At 40.5% G+C, this 27,691-nt stretch overlaps 1 protein-coding gene across 1 annotated transcript in view; it reads left to right on the top strand.

The window, feature by feature from the left end:
* The window catches only part of WDFY4 (WDFY family member 4), a 139,074-nt gene extending 115,483 nt beyond the window's left edge, over positions 1 to 23,591 (top strand). Inside the window, exons 51-61 of the mRNA XM_086752246.1 lie at positions 688 to 841; positions 2,393 to 2,484; positions 8,482 to 8,694; positions 9,237 to 9,384; positions 10,268 to 10,425; positions 12,023 to 12,181; positions 15,963 to 16,142; positions 18,967 to 19,149; positions 19,729 to 19,816; positions 22,018 to 22,129; positions 23,182 to 23,591. Coding sequence (XP_086608372.1) covers positions 688 to 841; positions 2,393 to 2,484; positions 8,482 to 8,694; positions 9,237 to 9,384; positions 10,268 to 10,425; positions 12,023 to 12,181; positions 15,963 to 16,142; positions 18,967 to 19,149; positions 19,729 to 19,816; positions 22,018 to 22,129; positions 23,182 to 23,248 — 1,554 coding nt within the window. The 3' untranslated portion in view covers positions 23,249 to 23,591. The remainder of the gene's footprint in view (positions 1 to 687; positions 842 to 2,392; positions 2,485 to 8,481; positions 8,695 to 9,236; positions 9,385 to 10,267; positions 10,426 to 12,022; positions 12,182 to 15,962; positions 16,143 to 18,966; positions 19,150 to 19,728; positions 19,817 to 22,017; positions 22,130 to 23,181) is intronic.
* The last annotated feature ends 4,100 nt before the right edge of the window (positions 23,592 to 27,691 follow it).

Genomic DNA, 27,691 nt, shown 5'->3' on the forward strand with positions numbered 1-27,691 from the left:
AGGCTGCTTTTGTCTAGCATTTGACTCTCATTAAACTAAAAGTTCAAATTCTCAGGATGTGAGCTAGTTTGTTTCTCTTTTCTTACATGCCAGTTCAGCTCAGGACTCAGATGTTTTTCCATTCTTCCCCTCTTCATGCTGTCCTTCCTTCCCATAAGAACTTAACAGTCCCTGCAGGATTCTGCCCACTGAGCCTTTCCTGTTTGCCTGAGTTTCATGAATGTTATTTCAGTGGTACCCCCTTTCCCCAAAGGTTTTTCTCAGAAGAATTACATGTAAGATTGTTCACAACTATTTGTGTCACAACTGAAGTGTAAACACTGAAGTTGTGTCCACTGCTTGCAAGCCACTTTGAGGTGAAAGGAATTAATTGTCTTCAGAAGCATTAATAATGGGTATGCTGATATTCTCAAGCTGCATGTGATCATTTCTCCTTACTTCTGTGTTATTGCAAGCTATGCAAAGACTCCAAGCTTTATGGTATTCTTAACTTACTTGTCTACAAATCAGGACTAACACTGCCCCTAATATAAGATCACAGTAAATAGAGCTGGGACAGATCTTGAGATATCACCTAACCAAATGTGTGATAAGGTGATTATTGCAGAATTGGCTAAGATTCTGCACCTGCTTTTTATTTAACAGAATATTCACCCTGCAGTCTTTTTGTCTGTCTCCATTTCACAGGGCGGGAGTTTTGATGTTGCAGACAGGATGTTTCACAGTGTCAAGAGCACATGGGAATCAGCATCAAGGGACAACATGAGTGATGTCAGGGAACTTATCCCTGAATTCTTCTACTTGCCAGAGTTCCTAACCAATGCAAATCACTTTGAATTTGGTAAGTTCTAGAAGGGACTTCAGTGCTCCCCTCTCACTCCTCAGCATCCTGCCAAGGGAGAAGATCCAGATCATGTGTTGGTCCCTGGGTTATGCAGACTGGTGAGGTTCTCTAGTGATGAGAGATCATTTTTTATTGAAATAAGGCTACAAGAATACAAGCTTCTGATATGTGAATGATATCAGAAGAACCAAGTTTCCAGCTCAGAAGGGACTGTAATTTCTGTTAATTACTGTGCAAAGGAATTACACATTTTGTCAAAGGCAGATTTTTATATAAGCAACCTAGCTGGCTGCTTTTGAAAATTTGATCTGTATCACCACATCTATGTGGAGATAAACAATATATTAATTTGACTTTTGGAGAGAGATCAATTATTAAATTGTGTTAGTGAAAAGTGGGTTTTTTTAAATCTCGTGTCTCTGGTGATTAAAGTTGCCAAGGGTCCTTACTCTCATCTTGAAAAGTTCTGCACAAGTCACTTGAACTTGATATATCATCTCTGGCCTCAAGCAGCATCACAATCCTTTCTGAATGTACACTGTCTCTAGACCTTTCTGGGTCAGTGATGGAGGGTCAGAGAGAATTCAGAAAAAAAATACTATTCATAAATAGGAATGGCAGTCCTGGTTCACTTCACTTTACAGGAAACTCACATCATTTGCAATGCAAAGCTTTTTTTGAAGTGGACACAGGTTGGTTAACAATTAAGGCAGAAGAGAAATACCTTAAGAATCATCCTAAATTGATGGCAGCAAGGTTAACCCCTGGTATTGAGGTCTAGTTATAATTGTATTTCAGATCTCAGTGAAATGAAATGTGCTAAGAAAAGGGCAAAATGGGAAAAAGATATTAGAAGATTGTTAAAAGACAGGAAAGAATTGGAGTACTTTCTGCTTGAGAGGATGCCAAGAAACAGAGCCTGGCTGAAATCAAGATCTAGAGACTGATCTGAGTGGAGTAAAGTGGAGAGACCTAAAAAAGACACCAGAATCTTGCCAATAGTGACCCAATATACAGGAAGACTTTGCAATAGGCAAAGCCAAGAATCTGAATCTGCTCAGTGCTACACTGTAAGGAAACTTGCAATCACAGACCTGAGCCGCAACTTAAATTTCAATTCATCTGTGCTCTGATTTAAGCTCATATGCTCACCTTCTGAAAGGAATCAGATTGCAAAGGACTTGAGAACAAAATTCGTCCCAGTGTCTGATTTAGTAGGAATCTCTGGCAGTTAGGGCCACAAAATTATGTATAAAAATAACATCATGCCAACAGGTTTGTATTGTCTGAGTTTGCAGTCCGTGCTAAAATGGATTGTGCTGAGGACATGCATGTTTTTACTGTCTTAGCGACAGTTACTAGAACATCTCAGAAATCCCAGAAGAAATTGGTTCTGCAGTGTTCTATGGCACTATACTTGAGGTAGAATCTGAAACTGCACGTGTGAAAATCACCTCAGTTTCCTTTGATTCAGTGTTTTAGAAAAACTGTTCATATTAGCAATGTATGTGATTCTTGGTTTTAATTCTTCCTTTGCAATTCCTGCAGGCTGCATGCAGGATGGAACAGTGCTGGGAGATGTACAACTTCCTCCTTGGGCAGATGGGGACCCCCATAAATTCATTCTTCTGCACAGACAGGTCAGTGAATATCAAGATTTGTGACAAAATGCTGAACTGGCTCTCACTGAAAATGAAACTCTCGAGGGCCATAGTTACCAACCAAAATGTGAGATCTAAATGCATCCTGCCTTTGTGGAGTTCATGTGGGTACTGAATTTGGCATGACTACTTGTCTGCCTAACAGTTCACACTGAATCAAGGCCAGCTTTCCAAACTAGGTGAGGTTTGTATCTAGGTCTGTCACATGGACCTATGTGTATATATGTGAGCATAACATAACGTATGCACATAGCATTTATATGCAAACAGTTCCATGTTGTTGTTAACCAGCTGTGTAGTTTTTTAAAAAAATTATCTATCTCCATCTCTGAGTCATGCCAGGACTACAATGATTTCTTTTATTTTAGGGGGAAAAACCTAATATGATTTCCTGTCTTTCATGGAGTTAACCTTGGCAATTTGAAAGCAAATAGCTTTAAGGTCCTGAGACTTACTGCACTTAGTGCTATCTATTAATAGTTAGAAAGTCTTAACTTCTGTATGATGTCACTTGCTATGTAGTAGTGAGTGCAAAGGCAATTCTGTATGAAGGTTGTTGCACTGAACGCAGACTTTCCAGCAGAGTATCTGGGTGCAGGTCTCTCCTTCTGTTAGAGCTAAAAAGGGAATGGGCTGTACTATACTGCCCCTGCATTATCTCCTCAGATTTCCTCTGGCAAAAGGAGTCAATCTATATTTGTTCATGTGTGCAGATTCTTGCTGTGTACAAGAAGTGTGATCGTTATAGTTGACATTGGTGGGACTAAAATAGCCCATGATTTTCAAGGCATTGCATCATCCTGGTTTGTCATGCGTACCTTCAGTTTCTGCCTCAGAGTGTGGTTCTCACATCTCCTATGCTATACAGGTCCTATCTTTGGGAGTTCAGCTTCCACTCTCGATAATCTCTTTGTAGGTAACGGCACCCAAACCTGTGGCTACACCTATATTCTATTTTGATATGTCCAGATAAGCCTTTCCTCAGCTGACCTCTCCAAATGCTGGTTCCTAAATCCTGTGTCTGAACTCCTCACTGACTGCTGTAACTTTTTTCCTGTTTTGAACAAAATCAGGGTCATACTTCTGTCTTTTTCTTTAATCCACTGTTCACCTAACTGTTGACAGCAACCACAATGCTCCCATTAAGTTACCATTACTTTCATGTCCCTTGCTTTGCACTTCTGTGCTGCATTCATGTCTGTACTTTTTGTGATTGTCCATACTACTGAATCATTTCCATGCTTTTTTGGGGGCATTCTCTTGAATCTTCATCTCATTCTTTTTGGTGTCCTGGTACCTTGTTTCAAATCGGTACAGAAACAATTGGAAGGGGACCATCTTCATTGTCTGGCATTACGTGCAAATCTCCTTCCTCATGCCCTTATATTTTTAATTTCTGTATGACTCCACTCCGCATACCTAAAGTGTCTCTCCTTTCCCTCTTGAAATCCTACATGCCTGTTTGAATTATTTGTTCTGGCCTCTTCTTACATCTCCTTCTCCCTGCAGCCACCTGGATGCTGTCAGTAATCTTACCATAGTCCCATGTTTGGCAATGCCATTTTTATCCATGTTTTTAAAAAAAAAGAAGTGCTTTATAAGCTGGTCTATGGGCTGTGAATCCATCCTGAAGAAAATTTTCTTCTGTTAAACGAGTTCTAAAGAGAACAGGTTCCTGAGAGTGTGCATCATCTGCATATCTTACAAATAATTAATTGTTGCTAAAACATTATATTCCAAAGATAAGTCAGTGCTTTGCAGCACCTGCATCCCGTGCTGTCTCTATGGGTTTCTGATCCTTCAAACACTTTGGCTTGTGAATAACTCTGAGTATGAAAGTGAGCTTGTTCAACTCCAAATTCATTCACACATGCTCAGATTATTCCTGTGAGTGAACACAGATATGATCTGAGCCTGTGCTTGCCTACTTTTTGTGTGCAGTTGAGCATATAGTGAGATATTTCTTTTTTTTTGTTTAATTGATTAAGAGACTTCCTTTACTCTCTATTGTGAATTCAGGACGTGAACACTTCACTTTAAAACTGTGTCAGAAGAACAATGCTAAAAAAGTACTTCAGAGAAAGTAAATTTCTACCTTGCTACTTCACCTCTTTTGAAATGTATGTTTTGTATGTACTTATTAAAAATGTTGGTTTCAATCATTTTGAAAATGTGACTTAAAGTAGCCACCTACCACTTTTTGCTTTAGAATCCTGCTTCAATACATAAAAGCTTGTGAATTAATGATATTCCAAGTTATGTGGTGTGCAGAATAGCTGCTTACTATTATTAGCAGGTCTCAAGTGTCTCCCTGTCCAGTAGCTTGACTCAGTGGTGTGCTGCCACACAGCTCAGTAACCTAAGCCAGTACATTGAATTTACAGCATATTCAGTAACTAATCAATCCCTTTACAGAAGCTACATTCATCTTCTTGTTCTTTGTTTTACCTTGTATTTCTGTAGCCGTTACATGTGTAATTCAGATCACAGCCCAGTATTACTTGGGCTGACAAGCACAGAGTGCTTGTATGGAAGAGTTTTTCATCGGAAAACTAGTCAGATTGAAAGGGTACTGTGTCAGTATTAACAAGAAAATGTCTCAATAAATCATTTCAACTTTCTGTCTTAGTTATCAAAACGTTTCAAAATTATCTTTTCATTGCAGTGTTTATATTACATTACAGGCTGAACTGAAAATATTTTATTTTGATGTAGCTATTATAACTAATATTGTATGATATATAGCTTCATTATTAGTAAAATAAAATGATGTAATTTTTCCAAATTTAGAATTCGGTGGGAGGAATTTAGTATATGAGAAAATTTGAGAGTTGGGCTTTTTTTTCTGATTTGTAAAGAAAACACTATTTAGTGTCTGATTTTCCCCCCAGCACCTGGTTTCCATTCTTCAGTCAGATTCTTTCCCTTGCCTATTTGCAACCTATTAGCTTGAGGCGATAAGGAAAGAATGGTTTTTGCCAAAGAACTGAGATGCAGAGAAATTAAGAGCCATGTTCAGACTGCTTAAGTTCCTGTACATACACAATAATAAGTATTAATGAGGCAGGCATCTTGGAAGGTGCCTAGAGAGTGATTTAGAGGCTCAGAGCTCCAGTCACACTGAAAGGTAGTGGAAGGGAAGAGAGACCTGAGTTTTTGTCAGTGCCTGTAACCACATAATGATACATCTACTATGAGGAAGGAGATCCCTGTGTAAGTGTTGTGTGCATTGCAGGCATGCTGCTCCAAGAACAGTCCTTGCTGAAAGGAAGATTTGAGCCTAGGGAGTGCCCAATCCCTTCTCTTTTAGGGAAGCCGCTCAGTTCTACCCATTGCAAATAGGTTTTGGCCACGGAGGTCAAACATGCAACAGTTCCCTAGTGTTCCCCAGGGACTCTAATGAAGATATGTAGGTTTTGGGGTGCTCTGGTTCCTTTCTCTGCTCTGTCTTGTACTCTTTCTGTGACCTTCCAAAGTGCTCAGTCTCTGTTTTCCAGTTTTCCAAACATCGGAAAGACAACACTGTCCTTCCCTAAAAGAGGTGTTGCAGACAGAAGTCCATGGATGCCTGAAAGCTGCTGCAATTTTATGCTCGTATTAAAAAGAAAAAAAAAAAATTAGAGAGAAACACTGTCTCTTATATTGTGGCTTGTTTGGAGTATAAAGGACTGAGCTGTGCTCCTTACTGCTTATGTAATGGTGGGCACTCCAAAGGCACTTAGATACACTTACATACATCTGCTTTCACCTTGTACTTTGCAGTAAGGATGCAATTTAGAAATTAATCTATCAGTCATCCCTGCATAGCATGGTTTTGCTCTCATTGTAGAGGGATCTTGGATTGTGTGAACTAGATTTGTTTTGGATGAAATGAAACCAAAAGCTGCACTCCAGTTGTGCACTCCAGATGCTGGTGGCATTCAGCCTGTGGGACCAAACTAGATCTAGTTTGAAGTAAAGCCCCCACTGTGCATGTAATGTGGATACTGGGCCCTGTCTACCATCTGTTCTGTTCTACTGAGCTGCACTATTTGATAATATTGGCACAGCTGATAAAGCCACACAACTTTTACAAATTAATTCACATCTCAAGTAGGAGCAATTTAGCAAATGAAAGATCATGTTTATAAACTCATGGTCTTAATGATTTGCCAGACATGATCAGACCTCATGTGCAGTCAGTCCAATATTCTCTCTCCAACCAATACTAGATGTTATACAGGAGGGTGCAAGAAATCTTGCTGTGGAAAGACAGTTGATTAGTGTTCCTGGAAAAGTTCATCAAACCCTGAAGTGAAGAGTTAGAGATCTTGAACTTTGAAACATGAGAGTTTCTGTCTCCTGAAATCATACACAAGGCTGCTTGTGTTTGTTACTGGAATTGTGGCCATTTCTAGAAGGCTTCACAGTGAGTTTGGTGCATTAAACAGATCCAGGTCAACACTGTTCTGAGGTTTGGCTATTGCTTTAAAGAATATAAGAGCAAATAATTGTTCTTGATATAAAACTGTGAGTAGCTCCCTGTTTCATATTTAATAAGTTAGGACTCTAGTCTACTAAAGAAATTTATTTACTTGCTCCGTAGATGGCAATTTCTCTGTCCCTGGCTGGGCTTGTCATAGTGCTCAGTGAAATACTGAGAGGCTGCACAGTTGCGGCTCTGTTGGTTGCTTTTTTTTGCTCTGGCAGTGATGCCAGACAAAATTTACAGTTTGTAATTCATGGACTAACTGCTTTTATTAATAAGGGTGAGTCTGAGTCTGTTCATAAGTGGTTTGCTGTTGTTTGCAGGGGGCAGATGTCTGTGGTACTTGTTCTCTGAGCTGTCCTGTGATCATTATAGCTGTGGGCAGGGTCATTTAAACCAGCTGCACTGGGCTAACGGTCTGCTCTGTGAAATGAGCCATTGTTGTGGATCCCATTAGCTTGTTTATTTCTGCTGTGCTTTGGGTGGGATGGTCTGCTTGGGAGACCTTCAACTGAGCATCAGGGAGCATTGCACAGTCAACTGATTCGGAGATAGGAAAGTATTTTTAATAATGTTTAACACTGCTGCTTGAATCATTGGGCAAGGCTGTTCGGGAATGCACAAAAATTTGGTGAAGCACGTGACGGCAGGGGCAGTAGAGTGAAGCCTCATGGGTAAGGCTGGCTAACCTGGAGGTGGGCAAAGGTTCAACTGAAACTTGGGACTACTGCTTATGAACTTGCTGCCTGGGTCTTCTGAGCACAACTTTTCTGCTATGATTACACTGAGGTTTCTAGGCAGCCCATGTTGGTCTGGATGGTATTGCCTTGTAGTGTGTCTTCCAGTCTGCTCCAGTAGTAATTGTTCTGGTTCCATTACTCCACAAACCTGTTGCTATGGTTAGCAAATCTAATCAAAGTTAAGCATTTCTTATTTTGTGGAAAAACGTTCAGACCTCCAAGTTTTCCCAGGATGAAGAAATCTGGTGCTGCAACTCTCTCTGCTTGAGCCCTGCAAGGGCATCAAAATGTTTCTTGATCAAACCCAAGCAATCTTGAAGCTTCTGTCATACAGCTGCTCTGCTGCACCCCAACACTCCTGTTGCAAAACCCCTTCCCTGTCTTGGCTTGCAGCACCCCTTCCATTTCAGTACAAGCTCTACATTCTTTTTGCTGGTTCATGGCATGCATCCTCTCCTGCTGTATCCTTCAGACCCAACGTAAAGCTGCTCTGCTAGTTACCTCCCTTTGCAATCTGTGTTAATATGTATCTTCTCAAATAAAGTCTCTGTTACTGCTGCACTCTGTCCTTCCTTTTCCTGTCAGGATCAATTATTCACCTCTTTGGTCTCATTTTGTGAGGATGTGCTGAGAATGATGACACTGTAGGAACTGAAAGTGTGAAGATTCACTTGCAGAGAATTTAAGTCTCCAGCAGGTATTGGAAAGTGGTAATGCATTTGTAATGGATACACTGTAGTGAATGCATTAATTTTCTTTTTGTTTCAGGCACTGGAAAGTGACTATGTCAGTGCACACCTCCATTGCTGGATAGATCTGATTTTTGGCCACAAGCAGCATGGCTCTGCTGCGGTGGAGGCAGTTAACACCTATCACCCTTACTTCTACGGAGACAAGACAGATCTCAATAACGTTAAAGATCCTCTGATTAAGAGCACCATCCTGGGTTTTATCAGCAACTTCGGACAGATACCAAAGCAGGTACCACTTTATCAGGATAGTAGGAAGCATAATTTATTTTGATCTTGTAGTATTTCAACTGGAAAGCAAGAACAGAAACTTAAATCAGAGACATTTTCTGATTTCAATCTACTGAAAAAGGAGCTATAGACTTCTCCATATTGTATACTACATCAGTATGCACCCACATACATGGGTGTGATTCCACTTTCTAATCATGCTATTCTTCTATGCCATATAGCTGTTGCATCAAATCTGAGTTCTACTCCTTCACTACAGTCATGTGAGTAACCACTGATCTGGAAATGGGTACAGTCAAATAAAAGCAGCTCAAGCTCTCATCTATGCTTTTCTCTCTTCTCCTGAATGATTGCAATTAGCTGCCTGACTCTGTGAGGAAGGGATATAGTCTAATGAAAATGTAGTAAGAATCAGATTTTACCTTAATAAAGAGGTTCATGTATGACAGTGCTGGCGTCTATAATTAAGGATTTAAACAGATGTGTCTACTTCATGATCTGGCAAATAAAGATTCATTTTTCAATGCCATTCCTTTGTTCTAGCTCTTCACGAAACCACACCCATCCAGGAATGCCCAAGGGAAAAGTTCATCAGGAAGAGAGACTATGCTGTCCCTTCACTCAAGTGGAATTCTTCCTCCTTTTATGAGCAGCCTGCAAAATCTGAAGCTCTCACCAGTTACATTAAAAGGTGCTGCAGGTGCCGTGCTCCGTTTTCCGAGCTAATATGTGCAGAATTCTTGGATGGAGTGAACCTAGATTTTCAAGAGTACAAAAACAGTCACACAGCTTAGTATGAATTGATACAATCAAGATCCCTTCTGCCAATAGTTGTTTGAGTATGTGTGTATTGTGAGTGGGCACTGAAAACACTCAAATATTCAGGAGAGATCTTGAAACTTCTGTTGTAGAGTTCAGAACATTTTTTTTAATAAGACACCTAAATATTTTCTCTTCTACATTCTGAATAAGTTAAATAGAAACATAAACCTCACTGTTTTCCATTCTCACTCTCTCTTTTTGTATTCAGCAGAGAAGTAAATAATGTCTGTATTTCCCCACTTCTCAATCTTTAAATCTTTTATTTTTCTTCATCTTTTTCTTCATCTTTTTCTTAATCTGCGACTTTTCTTACCATGAAGAAGCCTGGAAAATTTCAGTGTGTCTACTTTTTCATCCCACAGTGGTGTTCTTTACCTCACACATCTTTGTGGGGACAGTGGGCTCCCATAGCTGTACTACAGCGGCTGTTGGTGACATGCCCCACATCCTCTGTAGTGCATGGCATAAGGCAGTCTGCCAATGACAAGGAGCTTAATGACACTGCCATTAAACCCTCTCTTTTGGAACACATCACTCCTTCTGCATGGATTTATGTGGTCCATTGGAGAGGAGTGTTTCCACTGTTCTGTCTGGAATCTCAGTTGTTGAGTGGATTTCTGTCTGTGGGCCTGGCCACAGCACTGAGCTCAGTTATGGATTTTGCCAGCCTTGCCACACAAGCTGTGCAAGGAGGAAAGTTAACATAAGTACTCTAAAACCAACAGAATTAAATATGTTCTCTGTCTTGTCAGACTATCCCAAAGGAGCTATTGGACACATTGTTCATACTGAAAAAGGCATTCTGGCTGTTGAAAAAAACAAAGTTTTAATTCCTCCTCTTTGGAGCAAAACATTCTGCTGGGGATTTGAGGACTTCACGTGCTGCTTTGGCAACTATGGGTCTGAGAAGGTAAATAAGAAAAAGTCTAAGCATTACAGAAATTAATTATATGTTATGGTCTTTGGCTGACTTGGACACCCATTTCAGAGGCTATTGGCAAACTGATTTCAGAGGATGCTGTACAGGACTTTCTTACAGTCAGACTTCCTGAGAAATCTCAAGTTGGATATCCCAACAGAGTACAAAGTCAGTCTAAACTGCTAAAAAATGTGGCATTTCCACTCTAAATTATCTGAAGTTTTTTTTCCAGTGACTCTGTCTATCAAAATGAAGGAGAAACCTCATTTCATAGGTTGTAAGGACAACACAATGTCTTCTGGTCTCTGATTAGAAATTGCATTGTGCAGAATTTTCTGTTGGAATTAAGATAGGACCATCTGTCAATTCCCCTCTGGCTCCAAAGCTTAGCCCAGAGCATTCATTCAAAATAATAATAATAATAATAATAATATCTTCTGTTCTAGAAAGTTAATACTCTTACTTCTTTGCTGTTAAAAATCAACAGTCTATGTCACCGCATTGCTTGTAAGGGCGCTTGACAGATTAAGTTTCTTCCTCTCCCATAAACAAACTGGGTTTTTTAATGTGTTTGGAATAATGTTATGACACACAAAGACGTCTGAGTTAGCCTGGGTGCCAGAATAGCGGAATATATCATTCAGCAAGATACTGACTTGGGTATATGTGCAAGCCACACCATTACATTTTTACAGACATACCCATAGTCAATGGAAGTGAAAAACCCATGAGATGTATTTTACTTTCTACTCCCTGTAAAATTATTGAGAATTTTCTCCAATGATTTAAATTAAAATCAGTGCTTAGCAGTTCATAATGCTACCAGAGCTGTACATTATCTGTTCTATCTCTTCAAAAGTCAAAGTGTCACTGACTATCTTGCTCTGATTACACAGCCACTATGATTAGTAGTTGGGAGTCCGACTTGAGTTCTCTCTGGGTCAACAGTGCCTCTGGACATAAGCTTAAAATAAATGTTTGTCCTCATTGTAGGTAGGTAAAGGTTTGTTCTGCCTGTTCTCTAACAGTGGCATCCAGGTTCACCGGAATCATTAGCATCATAGTGTTGTCCTCACTGTGTGGGGGAGAGCTAATGCAGAATGTGAGCGAAAGGATGTGTGTACTCTAATTGTAGCAGTGTGTAACAGACCCAAGCTTGGTTTAGGCCAGCTGGGGAGCTGCTAACAGAGCTGTTGGCACAGAATGCAATTTAGTGCTTTGGCTTTGGGCTTTTGAGTCCAAGTAAGAGGAGGGTCACAGAGCCTGGCAATAACTCTGTTAGCAGTGGCTGTCACAGCCTGAGCTTTCTTCTTAATCTGTGTTGAATGTTTGCATTATGTCACTATATGGTGGCAGAATGAGCTTGCCTGAAGTTATATAGGAAGTCTGTGGCACAAGAGGGATTGAGACTTGAGTCTCCTAAGACATGAGATACTGCCCTTTGACCAGCCTTCCTGTTCGGCCCCTGGAGAATGGCACGGCTGCAGAAATGCGGGCTCAGTTCTGAAAATTTAATCTGCCATTTGGTATTAACAAATGCATGGTATCACCAGATGAACACTTGACTGAAGGCTGCTTTCTTGTACAGAATGTGACTACATTTGAGTGCATGGCAGACTGGGGAAAGTGCCTCTGCGCTGTGTGTCCTTCAGCAACTACCATAATCACAGCTGGAACAAGCTCGGTTGTGTGTGTCTGGGAATTTTCCTTGGTCAAGGACAAAGTGAAATGCCTAAACTTGAGAGAGGTGAGTACTGTGGCTCTTTTGCTATAGAAATGTCATGAAAACCAAAGGATTAGGGTTTTTTTTTCTCTCATAACTGGCAGAGGAAACACCTTTGCATGAATCAAAAAGACAAAAAAAAAACAATAATCACCAGTATTGTGTGACAGCTTGTTATCAGGTGAGGAGCTGATAATATGCCTTATACTCACAGTTTATAGTTATGTATTCTTCTTGGTGGGTATTTTTTCGCTTTGGTAGCATTTCCAAAGTTCATCATGATCAAAGAAACAGTGAAGATAAGGCAGATACTGTCCTCACTTGAAGTGAAGCCAACCCTTGGGTTATTTTCAAAAAACAGTATAACCTGGATATGGCTGCTAGAGAAATGCACAGGATCTCCAAAACACCCTGCAAACACAGCTGATGGAGAGGAAGGCTCAGCTAGGCAAAGTTCTTGATTGTTTTTTCTCAACCTGAATTCAGAATTTAAAAGGTTTGTCTATCACTCCATAAGAGGTAGGAATAGATCCAATAGGAATCATATAGTTTGTATCCTCACTGTCCAAAGTCCTTTAGTGTTTGTTGATTTGGAGCTCATCTATAGTCATCAAGCAGCTGTATAAATGCTATATCATTTACAAAAGTGAATTCTCATGCAAGATTTGTGTGCTTCAGCTATGATGAGTTCTCAGCTTTAGATGTAAAGCTAGAGTACACCTAATAAAGGGTTTGCTGGTCAGCAAGAAGATCGACAAGTGTTAGAAGCTTCTTCTATTTATTTGCTCTGGAGGAATATTCAGATGATATTTCAGTGCTTTCCATACCCTGAGCCAAAACATATTTCATTTGTCATTAAATGATGTGAAAACTTCAGTGTCTTCTGTTGGGTTTCCAGAAAAGTATTTAGATCTTAATTTATCCGAAATTCTTGTGTGTTGAAATTAGGCGGAAAATGTGTTTAGAGCAGTCTCTCTTCTGAGGTTTATAATGTTTCCTGCTTGAGAAGAAGCCAGAAATATGAGACAAGATCTTCAGTGATGGCCTTTTAATCCTGCTGTTTATTATTCCAAACCAGAACATGGACATAGAAATGGAAGAAATAACAGCAGAGAAAAGCATAAGCAGTAATCTTCATGAACATCAAAATAATATTAGTCATAGGGTCAGTTTGACTTTCATGCAACTGCTTAAAGAGGCTCTCTTATCTCCAATATAATGCCTTTCTCTTTAACAATCTAAAATCAGCTTTGCTGATGTGTTCCAATGTGATTAATCTGGTATTACCCGAAGTCCACAAAGTGGCATGAGATCATGCAATGACAAATGCTGTATTTTCCCCTTCTCTTTGCTAGCGGAGGCTTTTTTTTATGACTGTCTGGCATAGATGTAAATTTGAACTATGGTTCTAAATGTCTTCCAGTGAATTACTTGCTGCTTTCATATAACTTACAGTTTCATGGTGGCTGCTTTTTCTGCTGAACAAAAAAAAAATTGTATCATCTTTCCTGAGAGAGTAAGCTTTGCTTAAGTAAAGCTGATGTGCTATAGAGTGGATGCTATTCACTTACTAGCTGTCCCCTGGGACTGACACATTCTGATTTGGAATGTAGTAGAGTACAGAAACTATATTTCAGCAGAAAAAGTCACTTTTCCCTTTCTAGCAGGAGCTGCTTCCACAGTTTTGAGGAACACTAAAGATTAAGCATAATAGCCGCAGTATTGATCCACGCTGGATCCGTTGGTGTTCATGAGCAGAGCGATCTGAGTGATCCAGCCCCCAGAATTTCTGGGCCAAATGAAAAACTAGTGTAGGAGAAGCATCTGGGCCAGCCATGCTGTGTCTGCCACAGACCTCTCAGGGCAATGTTGAGCATAGCTGTGAAGTAAGTGTCTGTGTCCATGTCAGCCAGTTAAGTTGGATGGTCAAACTTGGTTTAAGTTTTCATACACTAAGCATTCCTGCAGTGAAGCTGGTTCTCTTTTTTTGTCTTTTGGTATTTGTGAATTTACTGTGGAGACAGGCCTCACAGTTCTTTCTGCAGATATGCTGCAGAATATTGCCCATTAAGGGAAAACCTATCAGTCTTTTCAGAGCAATAATGAGAAGATGGCAGAGAACTACAAGCATGCAACTGTTTTTGCATGAATGACCATTGAGGCACTGGTGGATTGAAGCTGAGATTGTAACTGGGCTCAGGTCTAGCCCTCTCTTCCACACTCAGCTTGTAGTTGAAGTACTTCACTGTCAGGTAGGATCTTTCTGAGTTAAAAAGAAAAAGATTATTTTATTAAAACATGTGCAGGAGCTTAGCTCGGCTTGACTTAGCAGTCTTGGAAGCAGGTGGGTATGTTTTCTTTCATGCTTTGAAGGAAAGAGAGGAAATTTGGACCCCTTGAACTTGCCTTGTTCCAGACCTTTTTGAAGAGGCTTTGTGCAGTTCTTGCGCACAGGCACTGGATTATGCCCAGTCCTTTGTAAAGAGACTATTCTACAGCCAGCCCAAAGTTATTGTTGTGCTTCCTTTTCTATGCTGAGAGTGTTTCTGACCTCTGAAAACCACTGTTGAAGACCACTCCATTTTGTTCCATTATTTTTAGTCAACAACTCTTGTGAATGGAATAAATCACAAGCTGAAATTCATCTCTCACAGTTGCAGGTCACCTTCAGTAGTACATAGCTTGCTGCAGCTCAGCTTCTTTACCAGCGGATTAATGTTTGAGTACTGTTGTCCTAGTAACCTTGGTAGGTGGCAGCACATGTTAGCCAGCAAGAGTTCAGTTTTGGTGTCACACGCTGGAAAAGAGTATGAGATGTGTCTGGAAAAATCATGTGGGACATGTGGCTCTCCTGCTCCATGCTGAACTGAGACAGACCCTAAAGATGTGTGAATTATGTCATGTAGAGAAAGCCAGCAGGGAATATGCATTTACTGTTAAAAATGACGTTAAAACTGGTCTGTCTGATTTTTCACAGTAAGACCGCTTTTTAGGAAAGCTGTGAAGGACTTTTACTCTGTTGCCCTACAGGCTCTACTGTCATTGGTGGTTATGCAGCAGAAATGTATACTGCTGTCACTTGAGAATGCTGCATCAAACAATTCTTATCAGTGTACTTCAATCCATGACTTCTGTCTGGGCTATTAAATTGCTTAAAGTGTAGTATTTTTAAATGAAACTGTTTAAATAAGACTAAATTAAACTGGGCACTCCTTATGTCTCTGGAGTCTCTAAACAACAACAACAAAAAAATGATGTTGAGCAATGATGAAAGAGAAAGGAATTCCTATATGGCTTTAAAGCAAAAATTGTCCCAAAACGCTGTTTTTCTTCTTAGCTAAAATTGAAAAAAATATTAGTACTTGTTTAGAAAAACAGAAAAATAAGACTGAGAAGGTCACACATCCCGATAAGTTTTATTTCAAAATGTTTTTTTAATATTGAGAAATAGTAATTTCCAAGCATAAAAGTTACTTAAAATTGCATAACTCAAGTGAAAAATGATGTTTGGTTGCTGATCACAAAGCACTGTCGTAAAGTCTGAAATATATGCCAAGCACCCTGAGTTACTGTGCAACTTGGGGCAAGTCATGTAATCTCTCGGAGTCTCAACTTTCCCCAACCATGAGTTAAGGACAAGGATGCTTCTATAAAATCATTTGGTATTTCCCTCTCATACTCTTTTCAGTTCTCCAAAGAATGACTAGGTTGCTTGTTCTTACCAAGCAGATAACAGTAGGACAGGGGTTCCCTAGTAAATCAGCCACCTTCTGCTGTGGTTTATTGGTTGCTTTTTCCCCACCAGGCTTTGTATGGGCACACTCAGGCAGTGACGTGCCTTGCTGCATCTGTGACCTACAGCATCTTCGTGAGTGGATCTGATGACAGAAGCTGCATCATTTGGGACCTGAACCAGCTGACATACATAAACCAGCTTCCTTCCCATGGGGCAAGCCTCTGTTCTGTTGCCATCAACAATTCAACAGTAAGATCTTAATTTATCATCTTTCTTCTGATGCATCCATAAACATTTCATGATAATTTAATGGGTGCTTTTCCCAACATAAAAACATCCTGAGAGTCTGATACATTGATTTTTTTTTTTTTTTTTCTTCCTACAGAGATTGCTAATAGTGTCCTTAATGATCAGAGGCGAGCACTAAAAGCAACATCCTAGACTGAGTAGCTAAGTAGAAGCATCTTTGGATGGGTAGACAGCAGAATTAAACAACTTTTAGTTTACAGAGCATGAAGTATTACCCTAGTAGCTCCTGAATTTGGTTCACCCATAACCTTATTGCCTCCATTATTTCATTAATTTCTTCTGACATTCATGCAGTAGAGCCACATTCAGTCTGCCTCCTCAGCTGACAACTACTTTACACCTTTGCAAGGACAATGTTGGCTTTTTGCTTTCCCTTCTACTCTCAGGTAGCAGAGGAGCTCTTGGTAGCAGTGCATGTAAGTCTGTTGTGGTCTGCTCCTGGACCGAATTGCGTGCATGTTGACAGGAAAATATTCTGTATTGGATTCTACTGTAAACACTCTAGATGATATATTTTTCCAACCTTCAACCTCCCAAAAATGTTGCTTGCACATTGGTAATTTCTGTCTCTGTTAATATGCTAGAGCAGGGTTCCAGCTGCTCAGACAACTCAAGGTTGGATCCAGTACTGGAGCTTGTACCAAGAGAGGCAAAATTGAGTTCCTAGCAATAAGAAACCAGGCAGACATTCGCTACTTAATCTGTGCCAAAAGAGCAATCTCATAGCAGAGCTTTATTAACCATGCAGTCTGATGGCTAGTAATTGAGGGTGGGAATTAAGTAGTTTGTTCAGTGCCAGCTCAGGTCCCAGCCCCAGGGGTCTTGGCTAGTGTAAATGGCCGGTGGCTTCAGTAGGCCAGTTCAGAATACCCTGGTGGTCCCTGATGATATCAGCTGAAGCAGTGCCATGCATTCAGAAATGAGTGGGTGGGCTGGCACAGACCATGGGCTTGAGACCCCAAGAGAAAAGAGTCCTCCTTCTTTCTCACCATTGACAGTAGCCTTTTTAGTTGGTAGCTCCTCTTCTGGAGCTGTCCAAAACTGAGATGGTCTGTGCCAGGAACAGCCTGGTGATTGATCCAAGAGCAGCTCTCCAGCTTATTGGAGTGCAAATGGTTAAACTGATTGAACAATAGTCTGCAGAAAGGTTCATTTAAAAAGGAAAAACCTTAGGAAAGTATGACTGAAACTTCAAGGAAAAAAAGATGAACGGGTCCATATGTCATGGATGAAAAAAATTCTTTTCGACATTAGCAGAACAGGATGTTTAATTCTGAAATGTGTTTTTGTTTAAATTTTCTGTGTATATATATATATAAAACATGAAGATGGAAACAAAATTTTTCCATTGTGCTAAATTAAATATTTTGATGGACAGAAAATTACATGTTTGGTAACAATTTTTTTCCCATAAAATTCAGAATATTCTGAAGGAAACAAATTTCTGAACCACTTATCTGTCAAATAAGAACCCTATACAGCTCTTTGTTATGTGATTGTAGGTTTTTATATTTGCTTGAGCATCTAGAAATTCCATTTATACTTAGGCACAAAATAAAAAGACTGTCCCAAAAAGTTTATAAGCTAAGGAAAGTTGTAAAAGCTCCTGTAACTAATAATTTCAGTTAGTTTTGAATCCCTGGTCTAGATCTGAAGAACACTGTAGATTATTACCAAATGCCTGGACAGTAGGTACTCTCATGCAGATAAGGTAGCTGAAATTTAATCTCTTTAATTATTGGCAACTCTATTTCAAATCTGCTATCCTTGTTTTCTCTTCAGAATTCTGCCCTGCAGTGTGAAAAGCTCTGGCCCCAAATCAGGCAGGGTTGAAGTCCAGTGTTAGTTGATTTAAACCAGATGCATGCTGCTAATTTAAGGGTGCACTGGCCTTTGCCAGCATGAGGTGACTTTGCTGATGGTGTTCTGTTTAGCACGTTGTTAGTAGGCATCAAAGGCGGAACAGTTAGGTGGAATTTCAATAGTAACTTGATCAAAACACACTTTTGATAAAATCAATTAAAACTGCAGCATTAACTCTTGGTTCTGTGTGTTTCTTGCCCCTAAGGATTACCTGTGTATTTGCTTCTTACGGTGCAGCCTGTGGTAAGGTGATGCATCTGCACAGAAGAGAGAGGAGAGATTCTTTTGCAAAGGATGTTTTCTGCATCAGCAGTGCAGCTCACTGAATGCTGAGCTGGTCACTGGTCAAATGCAAAATACAGTCTAAAAATGCGATTACATTAAGCTCCCTGTGAGGGGCAGAGGAGGATTGTGAAATCACCAAAGGCTTGGCAGCTAAGCAGGTGAACACCGTGTCCTAGTTTAAGAGAATGCTTATTTGTAAAACTTAAAACAGTGCTAGTCCTGGGCCAGAACCTGTGCTAGGCATTGCCTGTGCACAGTCCTTCACCCTGACAGTAGCTAGGACAGTCTGTCTGCTTTTTTACTAAAAGCCTGGATTTTCTGGAAAATAAAGGGAATGTTTAAAGAAGTGTTTTCATTCTTAAAATGCGGAAAAACTTTCTGCATTATTTTGCTAAATCTGAGACGGTTGTTTTGGGTTTCTACAATGTAAAAATGACAGAATTTTTCATGAGAATAAAATGTCATTTTTACTTTCTCTGGTTTACATGATCTGCCCAGAAGCAAAATAAAGGTCAGAATTTAAGTCAAATCAACTCTGTCATTTATAGTCAGCACTTAAGAGCTGTAAGGAGGATGAGCGTAGGATTTTGAAACATTGCTTCTTGCTTTGTTACAGGGTGATATTATCTCTTGTGCTGGATCTTACCTGTATTTGTGGACGGTCAATGGCCAGCTTCTTGCAAGTATTAACACCACCTGCAGCCCCAAAAGCCATATTGTTTGCTGCTGCTTTGCTGAAGTGATGGACTGGGACACACGCAGCATCATCATCACAGGAAGCATGGATGGAGTGGTGAGGGTAGGTGGATGGGGGAGAGGAAAGGGAATCTTGATTCATTGTAGACCAGAGGCAGAATTTTCTATCCTTAATGGAGGGACAGAGCTACTAAAAGCCCATCCCACTTTCTTAATAGGGCAGCACAGGGCACAGGCTGAAAATGTTCGTATCAACTTTTGTCTTCCTGAATGGAGGAGCCTTTGCCTTTCAGGAAGAGTTTTGAAAATGTGCTTTGCATTCTACTGCAGTTTTGAAAACAAAAATTGTATCGCCCTTTGGAAACATGTTTGAGTCTGTTTTCTGAGAGCTGGTTCACAGCTCAGTTGATCAAGTCATACTTTCTCAGGAGCAGGAATTCACTGCTGATTCCACCTTTAGTCTGAGAAGAGAGCTTCCTGGGTTACTGGGATCCTTGATAGCATGTCAGCCTTGCAACCCCACCAGCTCCCTGCATACATTTCTCCAGTGTGACTGTGAAATCCTATTCTGATGTTAGAAGTCTAATTTCCACCCTTTGCTCAAAAGCAGGCAGCCACATTTCTCTCTTGTTGCACTGTTATAATCCGTGCTTTTTCCATTTTTACCTCCTTGCTGGCACAGCTGTGGAAGACTGAATACACCAATACCCCAGACCAAGCTGCTGGACTGAAACCACAGAGAGGCACGACGGAAGAACCAGGCAGCACAGGTATGACCACAGAGTAGGCTGTGAGCTTCTGTGTGACTGTGTGCTGCAGACCTTGTTCGGTTGTGAGGAAGAAGAGGATGTGTGAGCACAGTGGTGTGAAGGGGAGGTATTGCAGGTAACTGGTGCAGTGTCACTGTAACCAGCAGCAGAAGCAGTGGGTAGCCACCACCCTACCTTAGAGTCAGAAAGCACCCCTGAGCCACCAGTCTCAAGGGCACATTCTACCTGGATGCAGCTGAAAGCTTCTTCATACACTCTCATGGCTTCTATCAAGCTTCATAGTCCACCTTTCTGTATAAACTTATGAAAGTAATGAACTATCCTGGCTCCACAAAGCCCATTCCCTTGGAACCTCTGCTGATGGCCTGTACTAAATTATTCTGGCATAATGTCAGTGGGTGGTGCCAGATCCTGCCCTGTGATGGAACAGAGAAGATTGTTGTCTTTGCCACCTTAAATGAGGTCAGAGGCCCTTCAAACTGGTGGGAGGCCAGCAGCAGACCCTAATGCATGAAACTGTTTATTCAAGGCTGTGCCAAGCTGAAGCTGATACCCTGGAGTTCTTGCAGAGCTAAGGTTAATAAAATGATGGGGCTACAATGTTGACTGGTATTAAAAACAACTCAAGCTCGCTTCTCTATTCTAACAAATATAGGAACTGAAACCTGCCAAGGAGCTTTAAAGGCATATCCTAAATAGCACAGCTTGCCTCTCTTCGCAGCATATTTTGTAAGAGAAAGTAATTGTGGTGTTAGTATGTATAATTTACACCACTTATTTGCTGTGATCCTCATTACAGACATTGTCTATTACTTCAATTTTAGGCACACGATTTGCGTAAATACAGAGCTATAGATGTAACATCTGCATAAAGAGATATTATACAGTAATTGGGCATTACCACTGAGATCTTCAGAAGTGCTGTTCATGTAACTTCACAATCTAAGTAACGTAGATGCTATGTGAAAGTGTTTATACATACAGAGGCATATTGGAAATGCCAAACTAGGGGCTCATCCTGCCTTTTGTCATGTCTCTGAGAGTAGCTAGAGCCAGATGCAAGAACACCAGAGATGCCAGATGTGAAATAGTTTGGCTGTGGTAGCTACATATTTGGTAGCTAATCAAATTGCTGTAAATCAAAGTAAAAGACTTGACATTCCTTCCAAAATTCTTGTAGTATTATGTAGTCATTTTGCAGATTCTTTTTACATATACAAATATCCAATTTATTTTAGGAATTTCCTAAATTCTTGCCCATAACTTTCTGTGGCATGTATTTCCATGTCCTGTTTATTGAGGTACAATTGCATAGAAATCTCTTTGAGCAAACTGAGATTTTAGCTATTTTAAACATTTGTATCTTAAAAAGTTCTCCAAACTAGGACTTAAAAGCTGCCCATGGGAGCATAGCAAAATACTCCTGTTTGTGCCTTTTTCAGGATCATAAAAGATGACAAGCATTGACCATGCATCTGGTAATGTGTAGATACACACACTTGTTCACACATGAGCATAAGGACACGTATTCTCAGATGCACACAGTGTTCTTTATTAAAGAGTTGAGAGGTGTAATCAAAGCAGTGACATGCTCCCTTAAACTATTCAGATGACTTCAGAATAATTTTAAATGGCCAAATATTCCCACATCTCATTCTATGCTTTAAAGAAAATAAAATTAATACAAAACAGAGTCATTAAAAACACTAAAGTAACTATGATTGAGTTATGTTGTTAGGTGTGTGTGTATGTACGTGTGTGTATATGAAATGTTCTCAGCATTTAATTATTGGTTCTGTTATGAGCAGATTTAGATAAGTTGATAATACTGGGGCTTTATGTAATTTCTTTTTACTAGGCAATTATGGGCTGTATTATATCCTGGCAGCAAAGTATTGTGGGGCATCTTATTAAGCATAGAGCCAGTGAAAACTGATGAACAATTTTGCTGAACTAGGCATGCAATTTAGAAAGCAATAATACACAAATCCAATTTAGCACACAATTGATACAGCCGCACGTCAGCACATGTAACTATCATAGCCACAAATTAAATTGGGATGGGCCTATTTTGCAACAGCACAGGCTGAGATTAAATATATTTGTTCTCAACTTAACAACTTGCTGACCGTAAATAATAACAATCCCATCCATACTGCCCCCAGACACTTTCTAAATATTTCTTTTAAACCACACAACAGGTAACAAGTGTGGAAAACATCTTGTTCTGTGTCGGGAACTGAATCCCAGCCCTGCCTTGACTGGAAAACCGAGTAAGACAAGCCCAGCAGTGACAGCGCTGGCTGTATCCAGGTACCGTCCTTCCCTTTGCACTGCAGCCGGTGTCCGGCAGACGGCACCGTGCCAGCCTCATGATCTCCACCACCCTGCCTGCAATCAGCAGGTTGTTCCGTTTTATTCTGGAGTTTGTATTACTGCTGGGATTTTGTGTTTTGGGGTTTTGTTGTTGTTTTTTCTAAAAGCTCGATGGAATCACTCTGACTTAGACAAACACAGTCACTCTGGCCTGGCTAACTCTATTAAGTGAAGGATGTTGGGATAGTCAGTGGCCAGACAGGAAACAACCCGGGAGAAATAGTAGATTTTGGCCAGAATAGTTCTAGAGATCAGTAGCTGCTACACTGTCTCTGTACCACAGAAAAACCACTATCCTAAGAGTAACTGGAGATGCTATCTCCTTAAAATGTAAACAGGAAGGTTTTTGCCAAAGGACAACTTTGTTGTTAAACTCCACTCAGTTTGCACAGCCAGCAGTATTTTAGTTTACTCAATTGCCCTCCTGCAGTTTCATCTGGCCGTAATATTTGTTATTTTCTCCTACTCCAGGATGTTACGATGTACTATAAACCAGTTGCTTTCTCTCCAAAAGTGTTGGCATTTTGATAGTTGCTAAAGTGATTCCTATATTCTGCATGCTCAGATTTAGAGCACTTAGTGACCTTGATGTTTATATGCATTGAAAGTGGCAAAGTTTCTCAGGGAGAGTTAGTTTCATTAGTGTCGGTGGCACTGCGTGCAGCTGAGATTTCAGTGGCTGAAGCCATGACGTTATGTGCTAAGAAGTCTGAATTCTAAATCTGGCCAGCAGATTATTTAACATTCATAGAGTCTCAGAGAAGGGTAAGAGCTTCTGATCTGGCTAGATTGTCCACAACTAACCCACTGAACTCCAAGAAAGCTTGGATCCAATTCCAAGTTCAGTCTTTGAAGTACAAGTCTTTGCCTACTCTATATCGTTGTGCTTCAAATGTTGCATCCTCCTAATTGATACACATACAGGAGAAAGCCTTGATCCTATTTGCATCTTACTCTTAAACATTCTTCTCTTTTTCTTTTTTTTCCAGAAATTCCTCCAAGCTCCTAGTTGGTGATGACTGGGGAAGAGTCTGCTGCTGGTCTGTGGATGGGTAGGAAGAAATAGCCAAGGACTCATGTTTTTTCAGCCTTTTAGATGGAGAGAAAATTACCCTTCAGAGCATGAAAGAATCAGAAAAACTGGAAGCCTATGGTTGGGGATGGAATCTCAAATGAGTTGTTGGACTGGCCCTGCAGTCAACTCTGATTGAAATTAGAGAATGTACTCCAAAGTTGTGAGAGACACACTGACAAACATGCACGTAGATGATGAGATTTTGAAGTATTTGTCCTGGAAAATTTTTGTACTTTAAATGTAATTTTAGATACTGAATTTGACATAATACATTGTATTTCACAAATAATAGCTAGCAAATAAAAATGCCTTGATTATGCCAAAGAGCAATGTAGCTTAATAAAATTAACATATGCTAATTTTAATACTATGAGATCAGAAAATACTGAGGTTTCACATAGATGTTAAGTGAGTTTGTTGCAGTATCTTTGTTCTTACTAACATACAAGTATGTTAATATCTCCATTCCTACTCTTCCTTCTTTCCTGAATCTGCATGAAAATGTATGCATGTAGAAAAGCTATTTTGTTTGGAAAGTCAAGGTAGGAATTCCCAGGTTGACAGTGATGCCTTTATCCAGCCCCATTATGAACATGTGTTATGGTCCAATCCTTAGTTTCCTAATCTCCGACTTGTTTTTTTTCATAGTGAGCAAGGCACAATGCATGGAATGGATGATGATGATGATCTAACACAGCTGGTCAACATATTCTTTCATTCTCCTCCTTCAATGCTTCCTTCCTAGCCTTATCCCAATGTTCTCTGGAGTATCACTATATAAGACATACTTCAGGATTTACTTTCACAATCACCCTTCATGGTAGAAGTAGATATTTGTAGTATAAGAAGGCTGAAGCCATAGTGTAATAAATTTAAGTGCCATTTGTGTCCCTAGTTGATATGAAGAAAGTGTGAAAAATCAAGCTTCTTAACACTTTATGAGAATATGAAGGAGCTAAACTGATAAACCCCCTCTCCCCTGCCCCTCCTTGATCTGGTAAAGAAATTTAGTATCTTATCTTACACACAAAAGGGCTGAGTAGCCACTTAGGCAGAGCAGTTTCCCGAATACCACAGACTGGGTCAGGGCTATGAAGATTTTTGTATTCGTACCACCAAACACACCCTGGAACAGACAGAGCCAAGAGAGTTCTCTGATTTCCACTGCACTGGGACAGGTTAGCACTGCAGGAGTGAACCTCTGTGTGTGCTGCACTGGAGAGCCAGAGATTGAGGAATGTGAGAAACAGCTATATGCCAAAATCATGGTGCTAGAGACTTGCCAGTGACATTAGGAAGAATCTGGAGTAGAAGATGGGTTTTTATCAGTCTTCCTCTAACTACACCATCTACACCATCAACTTTCTTCTTCCTGTAGGGCACTGCTTTGTTCATGACTCTTCTTTTGAATTGTTACTTAATGAGCAAGACTTCCTATGGCAAACAGCTTCCTTCCTTACACAGTGCTGATGCATGTCCCCCCTCCCAACCCGCCCTGCAGCTCAGTCTAACCTCCACAGTGAGTGAGGTAATTGCCTGTGGAAAATGTAGTAATTAGAGGCAAGCTCATGATGCAGACATACAAGGAAAGCTGCATTATGTCTACACAGATGACCTGGCTGGTTATCCTTTCTAACCTCCAAGTGTGTGACTTGATGACTCCTATACTGTCCTTCCTGGGCACAGTGACACATGCACTGCAAACAGGCCAAATCGTACCAATGTTTTTGCAATCAAAGTAACTCTATGGAGCAAAGGTGGATCATGGCCATCTTTCCTTTTTCTGAGGAAAGGTCAATTGTCATAGAATTCGACAAAATTAAGTACACTACTTCTTTCCTCTTCCCTCTCTGCACATTCCTTAAAAATAAGCTGTGATTTGGATACATGGACAGTAAGACATGGACTTCTGTCAACTGTGAACACAGCTTTACTGAACCAAGATAAAGGTGACTAAGAGCCATGAAAGAAGCTCACTACCTGTATTTTCATTTACCTAGTAGGTATCTTGATAGCTTGCTAATTCTGTCTCCTCCTTTAGCCTTTTCATGCAGTCTGTCTTTGCCAATAGCAGATACTCCCTTTCCTAGAGCTGGCACTGGCAACCTACTTTGCAGCCTGGGCAGCAGCTCTAATGTTTCCAGTGCTCTAGACATCAACCTGACTTTAGTATAAGAAGAGGTCAGCTGTAGGCTAGCGATGTGTGGATTTGACGGGCTCATCTCCTTGTGCCTAATATCAGTTCTCTTACATCTTCAAGGGAAGGATGAGGTGCATCAGCTGTGGTTTGGATCACAGAGAACAAATCCAGAGTATGCATGTGTGAATGGAAGTCAGCAGGTGAAGAAAGAATGTCTTCCCGAATCAAGCTTGTTATAATGTTCAGGGACTTGTAATTTGGGAGAATATAAAAGGCAAATGGACAGAAATGGGTTGCAATTTCCTCCTGGTGAAAGCTCTCATTAGGAGAGATCTGCTGTACAACAGTGCTTGGTTGAGAAAGTTTTGGTTTCTTCTCTAGCTGTAGAGGATTTTTCCCTACAGTCATAAATCATGGAAACAAATGCATGCTTTGAGTACCAAAAGTACCACTCCTTGCTTGCAGAGGTAAGGCACAAATGTAAGCATGAGCATGTTGCAATCATCAAATTTCCTAGGTCTGATAATGCCAGGGTGTGCAACAGTGGTAGAATGCTACCTGGTCATTTTTCTGCCGACATGTCTCTGTGACACTTAGTTTTTGCTAGAGATTTGTAATACATGGTTGAACAATTAGCTGAAACCAGCCCTCTTACAAGCACATACTTGCATATTTGTGTTGGTCTCCTGTGCAATTGGTAAATGATGAATATCTGTTAAATTCTGTCAGCTCTAGATATGGAGGTGGCTTTCACTGACACATAGACAAGGCTTGGTGCTAGCTCAGGGGCAGTAGTAGTGGCTACTTAGTGGGTGTCCTGATGTGATATTGATTCTCTAATGGCTGCATGGGATGTAGGGGTAGCAGATCTTAGAATATGCTTGAAAAATTAAGCAAGTAGAGCAATTCCACAGCAAATGCTTTCAGCATAACTCCATTGTTAGTGTAAGTGGCACAGTGCAAACATCACCAGAGTGTTGTAATTATCTCAGAACAAACTTTTGCAAGGGGTAAGTAGCTCAGGGTGAGAATTATCCTTAAAAGAAATCCAATCCTGATATGATAAGAAATGCAGAAATAAGGCACAGTCTTAACTCTGCCCTGTAGGCAAACCAAGAAGAGAAATGTGGAACAGCACAACCTTTATGTGACTTTAAAAATCAGTTTAATCTAATTGGAGAGTATAAACCCTAAAATGCCTTAATCACACTTATTTGGTTATTGCTTCCTTATTTGGCAACAGAAGTCTTAAAAATGTTACAGTGAGTATTAACTACAGTCTGATTTCTGTAGCTTTCTGTTGGCTAATAAACACTAGTGAAGCAATATTTCCAGAGCTGCCTCTGCACTCCAGGGCTTTTGCATCCTCATAAAAAAAGAATTTGCTTAAAGCTTTTTTGAAAAATCCATGCAAATGGATCTGTAACTCCCACAGGAAAGTTTCCCCTGTGATTGTCACCATGTGCTTCTTGCTCCCAAGTCCTTTTCACACAGGGATCTCAAAGCTTGTTACAAAAGGTAAGATCATCTCCTTCAGGATCACATATGGCTGTCACAAGGGAGAGCCATATGAGCTAAAATAATTTGCAGGAATATGCTCCCTTCCACATGAAAGTGCACGTCGTGCTTGTCATCTCTCTTTTGGGAGAGACGTCCCAAGGAATTTGAAAAAGAACCCCAGAAAAGCTCTGGACCTGATGCCAGCTCTCATCTCCTCCTGCTTGGTACAAAGCACCCCTGAGCCAGGTAGCTGGAGTGATTTTTTTTGTTTATGGTCACACACATCACTTAGGGATCAGACTAGTTGTTGCATTACTGGTGTCACTCTTCAGATGTGAGCATAGGAATTACTGATGTTGAAGTCAGCCAAGCTGATGGGGAGATGTGAGAGAGAACTGGGCTGGTGGGGGAATGCCAGCCTTCCCTATTCTTTTTACCTTACAGACAGGTTGTCATTAGAGGCCTTCCCAAGTGTCAGGAGGCTCCTGGAAATTTACTACATGAAGTTTTTAAAAGAGAACCCCCTCATTCCCTGCAGTGGAGTTAAATGCTTATGGAAACCTGGTATCCAGAACCAGGCAACCCTCATCAGGAAACTGGGATCTTGGTGACCACGAGTAATATTTGCTGTGATGAGTACTGAGCAAATGTAGGCCTTGTGATGAGGACAGCTGTGCCTGTGTTCAGTGATCTCTTTATGTGTTTCATACTCAAGGGTTGCAGTCCTATGTGTGTGGAGGGTTGTTGGTGTTGGTGCAGCAGCAACAGTGAGTGTGCTGGCTGG

The sequence above is a fragment of the Chlamydotis macqueenii genome, chromosome 7, assembly GCF_036417535.1.
Source record: "Chlamydotis macqueenii isolate bChlMac1 chromosome 7, bChlMac1.mat, whole genome shotgun sequence".
NCBI classification, from domain to species: domain Eukaryota; kingdom Metazoa; phylum Chordata; class Aves; order Otidiformes; family Otididae; genus Chlamydotis; species Chlamydotis macqueenii.